General features: G+C 49.0%; 1 protein-coding gene across 1 annotated transcript; it reads left to right on the top strand.

Annotated features, from left to right (window-relative positions):
* The first annotated feature begins 9,680 nt into the window (after positions 1-9,680).
* LOC142583600 (uncharacterized) lies at positions 9,681-10,763 on the top strand. The gene is made up of 4 exons (XM_075694090.1): positions 9,681-10,002; positions 10,063-10,247; positions 10,335-10,494; positions 10,586-10,763. The coding sequence occupies exons 1-4, from the start codon at positions 9,681-9,683 to the stop codon at positions 10,639-10,641; spliced, it is 723 nt and encodes a 240-aa protein (XP_075550205.1). The 3' UTR covers positions 10,642-10,763.
* The last annotated feature ends 1,737 nt before the right edge of the window (positions 10,764-12,500 follow it).

Below are 12,500 nucleotides of genomic sequence, written 5' to 3'. Positions count from 1 at the left end.
CCATTGGAATCGTATAGAGAAGCCTTTGACAAGAGATTTTGCACCGAACGTAGGGAGTTTAGAGATAAGGCATCAGTAGGGAACCCGTGCTCTAACCTTTGAAGGGCGGATTTCGAATCTGTAAGAATGACAAAAGGTTGAGGCGTACAAAACCGTAGCTTTTTGAGAGCTGCCTCAATGGCAACGCTTTCTGCCGTTGTGGAGGACATGACTGCAGTGAAGCGAACGGACCAATCATACTTCAAAGAGGGAATGGGAAAAGCAGCTGCACTAGATCCTCTGACCTTGTCCACAGAGCCATCAGTAAAAATTTGAAGATGACGTGCATATTCAGTTTCAAGATGTTCCAGTACGAGCGAACGCGTTGCCGCCAAAGGAGAACTCCGCTTAGCACGAACGTGAGGAACTGCCAACGAACAATCGAGGCTCGAAAAAGACCAAGGTGGTTTCAACCTCTTAGTTCGACCTCTAGCGTCAAGACCCAGGTAACCAAGAGTATTAAGGGCCAAGTACGCTCGGGACTCGGATCTCTTTCGAAGGCGCTGTAGAAGGGCTCGGCCGGCTGCCGTCTGTTTGAGGCGGCCAATTTGCATCAATAACCTTTGTGAAGCGACTAAGGTAAGAGGTCTCGATAGAGATTCATAAAGTACTGCATTGTTAGGAGCAGTCTGCGGAACGCCAAGAGCCCTTCTTAGGCCCTTTCTGTGCAGAACCTCAAGTCGTTCCAGCTGTGATATCGATGGAGAAATTAAAGGGAGCTGATACATTATTCGACTCGTCACTAGTGCATCGTGCAACCTGATCATTGAAGAAGGGTGATTTCCCCATTGCTCACTTGCAACTGTACGGATCACATTGAGACGCGAAGACAGCGATGTCACAACCGAGTCCACAGCTCGTCGCCACTGTAGGCGGTAGTCAATAATGACACCCAAAAAGCGCTTGTGTTTCAATTGTCGAAGACAAGATTGATTAAGGTCTATCTTCAGCCTTCTTCCTATACCTTCTTCCTATACCTGGAAACATGATGAAGCCAGATTTTTCTACTGAGAGAGTCAACCCAACACCTAGAAGGTAATTTTGAACTGAAAGTAATGCCTGTCGAGCTATCAGAGCTAAACGCTTGTGTTGATATCCGGTTAACCAAAGACAAATGTCGTCCGCGTATATCGACATATGGACATGCCTGCAATGTTTTTGCACTTCAGTGGGAAGACCAGCCATTGCAACGTTAAAGAGCGTTGGGGAAAGAACACTTCCCTGAGGTAGACCTCGCGATACCGCCCTTTCGGTGCTTGTGGTACTTCCTAATCGCACTTGAATTTTCCGATGACTGATAAATGAGTGAATGAATCGCAGAAGATAGCCCTGTACGCCCATGGCCTGCAAACTATTTAGTATTGAGCTCTGAAGGACGTTATCATAAGCCTTTGATACGTCTAGGAAAATAACTAGTGTTGAAAGGCCGAAAGCTCTATGATGTTCAATATGGCTTATCAAGTCCAAGACGCTATCTTGCGCGCTTAAACCTGTTCGGAATCCAGTCATGCATGTTGGCAGAGCCCTTCTATCTCCGAGCCACCAAGATAAACGCTTACTTGCCAGCTTCTCCATGAGCTTAGCCACGCACGACGTCAGTGATACAGGACGATACGAGGCCAAGTCTGTCGTTTCTTTGCCGGGCTTCAGCACTGGGACAACGTGAGCCACCTTCCATGAAGGAGGAACGTCGCCAGTCTCCCACACTCGATTGAGATAGCTTAGGAGCATCTTCCGGTGTTCCAGAGGTAGGTTCTGCATCATCTGGTTGGTGATGCCGTCAGGACCTGGTGCACATCGACGCCGCAGGCTGCTGAGTGCTGTCTGTAGCTCTCGAAGTGTAAACGGGGCGTCCATCACAGACGTATATGTTGCAGGCAGAGCGCAGGGATGAATTCCTGAACTTACACTTACAAATGCATCTGCAAATTCCTCTGCCAAGCACACGAGAGGTTTCTGCTTGCGCAGTGCAAGCGCTTCGAAAGGTTTACTAGGACGAGAATCTCCAGCAAGACTGCCAATGACTCGCAAAATTCTCGTCATCGGTGAGAAAACCATCAAGCTAGCGCAGAAGGACGCCCACTGCGACCTACAGAGCTTGTTCGTATGGCGTCGAATGGAAGAGTTAAGCCTATTGAAGGTCGTCTTCAAGGATCTGTCGTCCTTCTTCCGCATCAGTTGTCGCTCCGCCCTTCTGCGCGCTGCGCAAAGGTTCCTGAGTTTTAAATCCGGAGTCGGAAAATGATTAGGCAACTTGACCGCTGTGGTAGCAGCCATCTTACCAGAAATCATTTTGTCTATGACATCACCAGAAACACATGCAAGTTGCTCCCTGTATTTGTCCCAATTAACGACATGGCTAATTTTAGAGCCGCGCATATGGAAGTCGGCAGTAAACACTAAAATTGGATAGTGATCACTTCCTATGCGGTCAGGTGCAGTTGACCACTTCACGCGGACGTCAGATGAATGCAAGGTTAGGTCTATGGATGTGGCTGAGGCTGGAGGCCGGAAGAAAGTCGGACTTCCGTCATTGGCCACGCACAGGTCCAAACTGTCGATAACTTCTACAAGTTTGCGTCCGCGGGAATCTGTGTTCCTGTCACCCCAGACAGAGTGATGGGCGTTGAAGTCCCCGCAGATAATTCGGGGCGCTGGGCAACGGTCACAAAGCTGCTGGAGAAACAAGTCCATTGCTACCTTCTTCCGCGGAGACACGTATACGGAGGCAACAGAAAGAGTTCGGAAGCCAAGCCGTATCCTCACAGCCGCTACCTCAATACTATCGGTGCAAAGATCGGTGACGTTCAAAGCCACATGAGGAATCTCTCTTCGTATGTAAAGGGTGGCACTTCCCGCGGGAAATGACTTTTTGCTGCAATTCTTATGGGCGACATATCCAGTCAACGATCTCCCGCTTGGTAGGCCAGCCTCCGAGAGGGCTAATACTGGAACACACGTATCTTTCAGAAATAATTTAAGTTCTGCTAATCGACTTATAATCCCAGTGCAGTTCCATTGCATAATAAACGGCACTTTTCGGTGATTTTTTGTTGCACGAGGTTGAAGAAGACTAGCCATATTATAAGGTAAAGGTCGCTGCGAAGGTGGTAATCATGGGCTCAAAGGAAAGAACGAGCTGAAGAAAGTTCTTCAGGGTTCCAGTCTGCATCGCTTGAATATATGAACGCAGGACTTCAAATAAAACTCGCGGAAGGTCGGACAGGTCCTGATTTTTGAGCTCCTTATTTTGCTGTACACACTGCCTGACAACTTCAACAAAGGTTGCGGACTGGGACCCACTCTTGGCCACTGCAGCTGGTTTCTTCATCTCTTTTGAGGCGAGGGAATGTCCTCCATGTTGTCGAGTCTGCCTGTGAAACTTGTCTGGCTGTCTGGCTGTCGAGTCTTGTCGCTGAGAAACTTGGACACTTTTTGCTGCAGCAGATCGAACGACCGACTCACCCACAGAGGACTTTGCCGTCTTGCTAGGCTCAGGTCGCTCATTGACGTTGCTGGTTACCACGCTACGAACTTCCGACTCTAACGCAGGGAACTCAACTTCCGAATCGAACGCCGGGAACTCGTCACTTCCAGTTATCCGCTTCTCAGTACGTTGTGGTTTGGGTCCACTAATGAAGGACACTCGGCGGTGTAAGGCGCTTACACGGAAGGGGCAGCCACCGAAACTCGCTGGATGGTCACCACCACAATTAGCGCAAGCAAAATATGCCTTGCAGGCTTTGTAATCGTGGGCGCCACCGCATCGTTTGCAACGTTGATCTTTGATGCAGACTTTAGCTACATGCCCAAAGCGTTGGCACCTAAAGCATCGGGGAGGAGGTTCAACGAATTCTTTGACTGCATGCTTGGAAAAACAGAGGTCAATTTTTTCGGGGCGCTCGGTGTTGGAGCAAACGTTATCACAACAGAGTTAGTAGGTTTCGCTGCCCATTCTTTTTCTTGAATCTCCACCCAGCGCATGAGACGTTTCACGTGCAGAACACCTTGCGGTTTCAAGTAGTCAAGAAGGTCGCTTTCCGAATACCACACTGGTACTCCCCTAATAACACATGTGTTAGTCATGTAGGAGTGGGGCAGCCGGGCTTTAACTCTTATGTCACCAATCTGAGAGCACCGGAGAAGAATGTCCACTTGCTCTTCCGTTGCGATATCTAAATAAAGAGCGCCTTGCGATGTGAAGCGGCTGCGAATCGGGGCAGATCCCAGCAGTACTTTAATGGCTTCGAAGAGCCTGATAGGGTTCCGCTCTCTCAAATCAACACCTTTCTCTGTTGGCAAAACTATCACTGGGATTCCGACCGTTCTTTGCTTCCGATGACTCACCACCTTGAAGCCGTCGCTGTCCACTTCCGCCATATCGGCCACTTCCTCGTCAGGGTCGACGATAGTTGTGTCGTCCCCACTGATCGATGATGACGCACAGGACTGCTTATCGTCCCTGATGTCTGGCAGCTCCACACCTTGCAAGGCCATGGCCGCCTCCGCCACGCTGGCTTCCTTCGGATGGCGCTGTCCCTTTAAAGATGCCGGCGCCGGAGCAGCCGTACTCTTCCCATAGGGACAGTACCACCTTAAAGATGCGGCCGTCTTCCAAGGATATAAATAACTCACTTGATGAATAGCAAAACCTATGCAAAAATGTCACTGTGGGATAGAATATTATCAAGGGTAACTGTGCTTGGTATGTTGCAGTCGTCGTTGGCTTTTGCGTTGTCTTTTTACTTTCTTTTTCGTCCAAGACGCACATAAATTATCCTTCTATATATACAAAAATGATGCGTTGACGGTAAGATAAGCGAGGCACTCTGTCGATAACCGTGATGAAGATTGAAAATGCCAGAGAATTGGTCCACACACGACAAACGTCATACGTGACCGCTCATAACGACCGCAGTGTTTTTTTGCGTAAAGAGACGTACGTACAGTCGGCGTCACTCTTGTGTGGAACGTGGGAACGCCGGCCTCCGGGGCGCTCAGGAGCCAGCCAGCGACGTCTAACGGCAGTTTCGCTGGGCCCCAACATGCCCAGCAGATATCGTTAGAGGTCGAGCGCAGCAGCAGCTATTGTCTACAGCTTTTGAGAGAGATTTACCTAGAAAATACAATTTACGTTGAATAGGAAGGGATGAGGAGCGAGGAGAAAGTTCATATCAACAAGGGACTGAGGCAGGGGTGCCCTTTATCCCCACTGCTGTTTATGATTTACATGGTGAGGATGTAGAGGGCGCTAGAAAGAAGTAATATTGGGTTTAATCTCTCATACAAACAGGTGAGTACAGTAGTAGAGCAGCAGCTTCCAGGTTTATTTTATGCGGACGACATTGTGTTGCTAGCTAACAAGCTAAGTGATTTTCAACGTCTGGCTAATATCTGTGGACAGGAAGGCAACAATTTATGTTTCATATTTAGTGTTATAAAATCAGGGGTTATGGTATTAAATGAAAACAGTGAACAGACAGTGGCTATACAGGGCCAGGAAATACCTCGGGTAACAGGATATAAATACCTTGGTATATGGATAAACGAAGGCAATAGATATATGGAAACACAGGGAAAAACAATAACAGTGAAGGGGAAGAGCAATACAGCCATAATGAAGCACATAGCGCAAGGGGGTAGAATAGGTACGAGGTGCTCCGAGGTATGTGGAAAGGTGTAATGGTTCCAGGACTTATGGAAATGCGGTTGTTTGCTTCAAACCAGGGGTACAATCAGGACTAGATGGGAACCAAATGCCAGTGGGTCGCCTCGCATTGGGCGCTCACGGGAAGACTGCATATGAAGCTGTGCATGGTGATATGGGCTGGACTAGTTTTGAAGTGAGAGAAGCTCGCAGTAAAACTGAGTATGAAGAACGACTGAGGAATATGGAAGAAAGTAAGTGGGCTGGGAGAGTGTTGAGGTATCTGTACAGGAAAAACATTGATTCACAGTGGAAGAAAAGAACCAGGAAGCTTACCAGCAAGTATGCGGCCTTTAGGGTGAGCAACAAAGTAACAAAGAACGTCAAGCGGAAAGTCAGAGAGGCTGAAATAATCTCATGGGTGGCGGCAATGGAAAAGAAACCTGCCATGAGTAACTACTTAAGAGGAAAAAACGAAATCAGGTAAGAAACAATTCAAGATAACTCAAAGGGAAGCTCAGTACTTTTCGAAGCGAGATCGGGATGCCTTAGAACACGAACCCATAAAACGAGATATAAGAAGGAAGAAGAAGCATGTGCTTGCTGCGGTAAAATTGAGCTAGGGAAACTATGGAGCATGTTTTATTAGAATGTGAAAACGTCTACCCAGCGGTCGATTTAGACACCACTGGCCTCCTTGAAGCCCTTGGGTTCAGCGAGAGTAGTGGAAAAGTAAACATATCCGCAATAGGGATTAGTAAGATGCGATTGGAGGATTGGTGGAAGAAAAGTAGGGAAACAACAAAAAACTGAGACGTTCAAAAGCACAGTTCGCAATAGGGGATCAGAAAATTTGGTTGTGGGAGTTCATAGTGCTTTTTTTCTTTTCTTATTGTTTAACCTAGGTAGGACATTAAGCAGTATAATAGCAAGAGCTTGGTGGCGCAACCCACCGCCCAGTTCCAAAGGGGACGCTCATACATACATACATACATACATACATACATACATACATACATACATACATACATGCATACATACATACATACATACATACATACATACATACATACATACGTCCGTCCGTCCGTCCGTCCGTCCTTCCATGCATCCATCCATCCATCCATCCATCCATCAATCCATCCATCCATCCATTGTTAGAGGTCGCCGTTCCCGCGGTCTACACAAGGGTGACGCCGATTGCATACATCTAACTACACGAGCCTTTTCTTACTACATAAGAATGTGGCGGCCGCCGGGGTCGGGAACCGAACCGGTGACTTCGTGTTGGGCATCAGAATGCCACTGCTGCCGCGGGCAGCGCGGGGATCTACGTTTACTGAGGGTAAGCGGCTAGCTAAAGCACAGCGTGCTGACCGCCACGCAAAGCTTGCTCTTAAAACAGGCGTATAGAAACCGCCGTTATGAAACAGCCGTAACGTGGCCGCTAAATGTTTCTCGCAACGTCGTGTAGTCATCGTCGTCGAGACACGCGTCTTTGCATCAACCGTCGGCCTCATTCGCGCCAGTGTTGCAAAGAACAGCCCTTTGTCTTATTTTTTTAACCGCTAACAGCGATTTCGCGCGCTGCTATAGCATACATGTATATCCACGATGTCGGTGTCACGATATAAGCGCGCGCGATATGAAACCTAAACAACTGGAACGCGGAGTCACATCATATGAACGGCAAATTGTTTCTAGCTGTCCGTAACGAGAAGGCGCGAATGAAAATGAAATCAATAATGAAGCTCGAAAGGGGTTCGGACATGTTACATAGTATGCGCCTGTGGACTGCAAGTCCACGCAGCTTGTGATAGCGCGTCGCAAACACGACGGCGGCGTGATGTGTCCGGAGCGGCGGTTGCGTTCGTGTGCCTCATCGATAGACGATGCGGGCGGTACAATGCTTTCTCTATGGCGGTACCCGTAATCTTCGGAGCGGCACGCAGCCGCAGTTGAACAAAGTGGACGCTACTGGAATACGATGCGACGCGCGGCGGCCATTGCATCCTTTCTCACGCACGAGCTGTCACGCCTGACGCCAACGACGCCGTTGCTGCCGGCAAGTCTGAAGTCTCGCCGGTCGCGGTCTTTTCATTTGTGCGCGTGTTCCCACGAACGAACTCAGCCTGAAATTTAACCGAGGGACAACGAGGCAACTGTCGTCGGCACGTGCTTCAACTACCTTGTGAGGTGAGCCACTGTGTGTCCGTGTGTGTGTGCGCGCGCGCTCTTGTGTAAGTGTATGTCGCAGCTCAAGTTATCCGAGCTGTTTAAAAAAAAAAAGGAACGAAAAAGAACGCAAGAATTCAGGGTGTAAGATACGATAAAACCTGCGGTTGTGTATCATCAGAATTCTGGCAACCGAACACTGTAGCCTTAAGACTGTTTTGCGCCATGCTTTCTTTTTCTTTTGTGACACCTTGGCTAAGGTTAGTTGGAGCGCCTTATCTTACGGTGGCGCGGCTTTCTTTTTCTTCTTTTTTTTGCATTATACCTGCATGACGGCCTCTCCCCATGTTTAGCCCTTAATACCGTAACGAGCGTATTTCCATAAATATCAAGAGTCTCTTTCCCCCGGTATTTCTTGCTTCTTAACGCGCCTCGCGAAGTCTTCGGATTCCTGGCAATTGAGACTACACATAGTCTTTGATGCTGTTCTGTACGGAGGTGGGCGGCGTTGTCTAGGGCGTGCAGCCCGGGGCTCTGCGGAGCACCTCGTCTTAACCCTAACCTATGGGCACGAGTTTGGTGTCCACTGCGCACGCGCGGCACAGTCAGGTGCCTGCTCATCGCTTCTTTGACCGGTTCCCACCTCGTGCGTTCGTTTTGTGCCGCCGTGGCCGCGCTTCATCCCTATTGTGCCTTTAAGGTGACGTTGCCACCGCTGCCATGCAGGCACGCAAGCGAGTGATAACGGGATGACAGCGCCTCGTATTAAAACCATAGCCATGCGGCGCGCGGCCATGGCGGTGGGAACCGAGCGCACAAGGCGGGAACTGGACAGTGAAACCATATTGTGAAGCAATGAGGCACCCAGCAGCTCTTTTCTTACCTGTGCGCAGCGCTACTCGAGCCCAGCGGTGAACGTTAGGCACCGCTGTCTTGCACCGCAGGGGTCCGGGATAAGCGCTCTATGCACAAGGCTGCTCACCTCTGTACTCCAGCTCTCCGTGCCCGCTGCCACTGCGTATTTTTGCGCCGTATCCTGATTTACAGCGCCATTAGTGCCGCGTGAACGTGCTCACGGTGTAACCGTCGCAGCTCTGCGCAAGGCAATAGACACCGATGTGCAGGCGCGTCACGCTGTCTTTAAAGTCGCGCGGTGAATCGTCGCAAAGACCGCGAAAGGCTTTGTCCTGTTTGATTGTGTCACTGTAATATACTTCTGCTGCCGTTTGTCCAGTAAATTTGGTTAGAGCAACGCATGACGCCACTCTCGCCGACAGTGACGTCCGAGCGCGTAGTTTTACTTCGTTTTCAGGCCGCATTTCACATTAGCGATGAATAAAGCCCTGCGATGCATGCGTTTTTCTTTCTCGACGCGAGATCGCGTTTGTGTGTGTGTGGTTTCAAAACGACCATGCTTGCCATGGCTTGCCTTTTAATCTTCCCAACCGTAGGTGCAGCTTGTGCAACCAAGTGACCGTGGCACAGCTGAGGGACAACGCAGCAACTGTCGCCGCAGCTTCGTTTCGGCATCGAACCGCCTAGGTGGGAGTGCTTAGCTTGCGAGGGCGGCGTGGCCATTCAGTTCATCACAACTGATTGACAATAGCAAATTATGTGCCGTTAACTGTAGTTCTTAACTAGGCACGAGCTTCCATGGGCGGCCGCAACATCTGTTCGTCGCCGTGACGGAAGCGGAGTTGGCCGATTGTAGCTTCCGGCTTGGCTGACACTAGGCAGGTACCTTACACTGCGCAGGCCACAGCTGGCAGGGGCTCTCTCTCTCTCTCTCTCGTTTTCGACACGGTCATCAGCCCGTGCTATGGATAGCACTATCGAGTGCTATCGCTTCCCGGCCACAATTTCGCGTCTAGGCGCGCGAAAGGGCGCGGAATGTGGAATCGCGGAAATCGGTGGCATCCGGAATTACTGTCAGGCTAACCAGTGGCGTATTACTTCCAGTTCATCTAGCTACGCTGAAGCACGGACGTTGTCTTCGGTTCGCGGCGCGTTGCGGTCAAAGTACGTGGCCACGTTTTTTTTTTTTTGCAATTCTTTGTGCCACATTGTGTTTTTGTCGCTCAACACGCGGTCCCTGTTTCCCAAGTTCATCTACCACGGCTCGTGCGATGACGCTTGTCATGGTGAGTACCTACTTTCTTGTATTTCACATTTGTAAAGTTGACCTTTTTTTTTACTTTCAGGTACGCACCCTAGGCCTCCGCTTCTGGCCCATTCCAGCAACGTCCCTGCGCCCAATCGTGGCCCAGACGCACGACTTTCAGTGCCTGTCGTCCCGCCTTCTGTGCACTTCTCCAGCCGAACAGGTACTGGTTTCCTCGCGCATGAAGACATCTGCACGACTCGTCCTGCCGTACGTCGACTGCGCGTAAGTTTATTCGAGTTCTGGCCCTTACTGTAGTATTGTGCCGACGAGTGCTTAACACGGCGCCTCCTTGTCGTTTCATTTCCACAGCCTTGGCCATCAGTCACGTACGGCGGATTTTCCTGCGCCGTGCCTTGTCCCAGACCCATGACGTTCGGCACCTGTCGTCCCACCGTTCACGCACTTCTCCTCCAGCCACACAGCTACTGGTTTCCTGGCGAATGGAGAAACCTGAACGACCCGCTCTGCAGTACGTCGACTGCGCTTAAGTAACAGTCCTTCAGGCCCGTACTGCGGCAGTATGTTGACGGCTCATTAACACGCCTCTTCTGCGATTTCAGACAGCAACCCTTGTCTCGACATCCGTAGTCCGTCAAGATCTGTCCAGCCTGCGTAGTAGGCGATGGAATCTGGGGCGCACTTTAGTGCGGCAAGCCCTGCTCTCGCGACAGCTCATCACATTGCTACGCCCGATGACGTTGAGCTGCAGAATAAGTCCATCTCTGCGTGCTTCGTGGTGCCTCGACGACGCTGCACACCTACGTATTCATGACGCGAACACCGACCGCGACATCCCCGCCAGAGTTCTTTCCGCCCAGTATAGTGGTATTCCACGTAACGTGCTCACTCATCTGTGATGCACTACTCAGTCAATCTGGGGATTGGTGCACATTAATTTACATTCTGTGCTCTCACAATGATACGCTGATGCTGGTTCGCATTGCGAAGTTGCGTATGTGTTTGTATGAGCATGCGTGTGTGTGTGTGTTGCTGCATGTGTGTTGCTGTTTGTCATTTCATCCGGTTGTTGGCATCATTTTCGTCGGGTGCATTCTTACTTCAATGAAATTTTTGTTGGCTGGACTCGTTTAGTCGGTGAATTCCGTCAGAAAGCTCATTGCTGGTTCCGCAGTGATGGTCGTGGATCTTTTCGGAAACCCTGCCTTCTTTGGCTCTGGGCGTTAACCTTAATCGAAGGGCGTCCACTCATTTATTTGTCGATGGCCCTTGCCTTGTCAGCTTGTTTTCTGATCCAAAGGTTCTCTGTATCTTTCCTTATCCACATCTTGTTTATCAAGCGATTAATCATGGCTGATGCGAAGCATCAGCGTACCATTGCAAAAAGCATACAGTGCGAATTCAGGGTCATAAAACATTTACGTTAGCTTGTGAGGATCATAGTTATGGGCTGGCATGGCACCAAGCTTATTTTGTTCAAACCTTTACAGTCATTATTCACGTTAGCGGTAAAGCCGTGTACCACTACACAGTGAAGTAAAGCAGATCCTTAACCTCCATTCAGCAAGATGGGACATTTATCGGACACCACCACCGCACATGCCTGCGGTGTTGTCTTGATCAGACTGTTTCATCACGGTTACTTTTGTCCTTCGGTGTTCACTGCCCTGCGTTAACTTACCTGCTTGCATCCACTTGTACTTTCCTATAACATGTACTTGCTGAACAATGTTCACTGGAACCTAACAAAATCGCGAATGTGTTTTGTATAGCACGATTCTCCCCAGTGTGGAGAACATTGTACGGTTGTATAAACATTTCGACTTTCTTTCTTTTTAGTGCATATTGTGAACACGTCGGCGTTCGCTGGCGTTATATGCAAATTGAAATAAAATTTTGCACTTAGTTCCAGATTCGCTAATGCAGCGTCTGAAACATAGATGGAAAGTTTTAATTTCTCTTTGGGGGGGGGGGAGCGGGCGTGGCCCGAGCAGCTTTCCGAACTGTGTATGTAATATTATTTATTTTTTATTTTCAAATACTCTTGGCAGTCTTGACCGTAACAGGGTGGGTACAGCAGGCTTGTACATAGCGTAAAAAATGTAAACACTTTGCAAACGTAAATAGGACATGAAGCAATGAATGTTGGAAATACAATGCAAAACAAATAAGGAAGTACAAATACAATAGTTTGGCTAAGAAATACATGTTTCTAACATTGTGACAGTGATATTGGAAGCAGCATAAAAGAAAGACTATTGTATTTCTAGAATAGTGTGAATGTTTGCACGGCACCACTACGATTCAATTTCATAAAAGGTTTTTAACCCGTTCCTCGAAGATTTTAATGCTACTCGACTTCAAAACAGACGCCGGCAAACTGTTCCATTCCTTAATCGTTCGCGGAAAAAATGAATAAGCGTAAATGTCCAGATATGCTTTTGGAATTGAGAACATGTAATGATTGCTTGGTCTGACGTTTCTAGCCTGCCTGGGAGCAAGATAGGGTGTGCTTTC

This window comes from Dermacentor variabilis, chromosome 5 (genome assembly GCF_050947875.1).
Source record: "Dermacentor variabilis isolate Ectoservices chromosome 5, ASM5094787v1, whole genome shotgun sequence".
NCBI lineage: Eukaryota > Metazoa > Arthropoda > Arachnida > Ixodida > Ixodidae > Dermacentor > Dermacentor variabilis.
The sequence above is the reverse complement of the archived record's forward strand: the minus strand, read 5'-3'. Positions and strand labels throughout refer to the sequence as shown.

Excerpts from the sequence above, each read along its gene's own strand:
- LOC142583600 (XM_075694090.1), top strand. The coding sequence starts at position 9,681 with ATGGATAGCACTATCGAGTGCTATCGCTTCCCGGCCACAATTTCGCGT. Across the intron at positions 10,003-10,062 it reads GTGCGATGACGCTTGTCATG|GTACGCACCCTAGGCCTCCG; the intron begins GTGAGTACCTAC and ends TTTTACTTTCAG. Across the intron at positions 10,248-10,334 it reads CTGCCGTACGTCGACTGCGC|CCTTGGCCATCAGTCACGTA; the intron begins GTAAGTTTATTC and ends TCATTTCCACAG.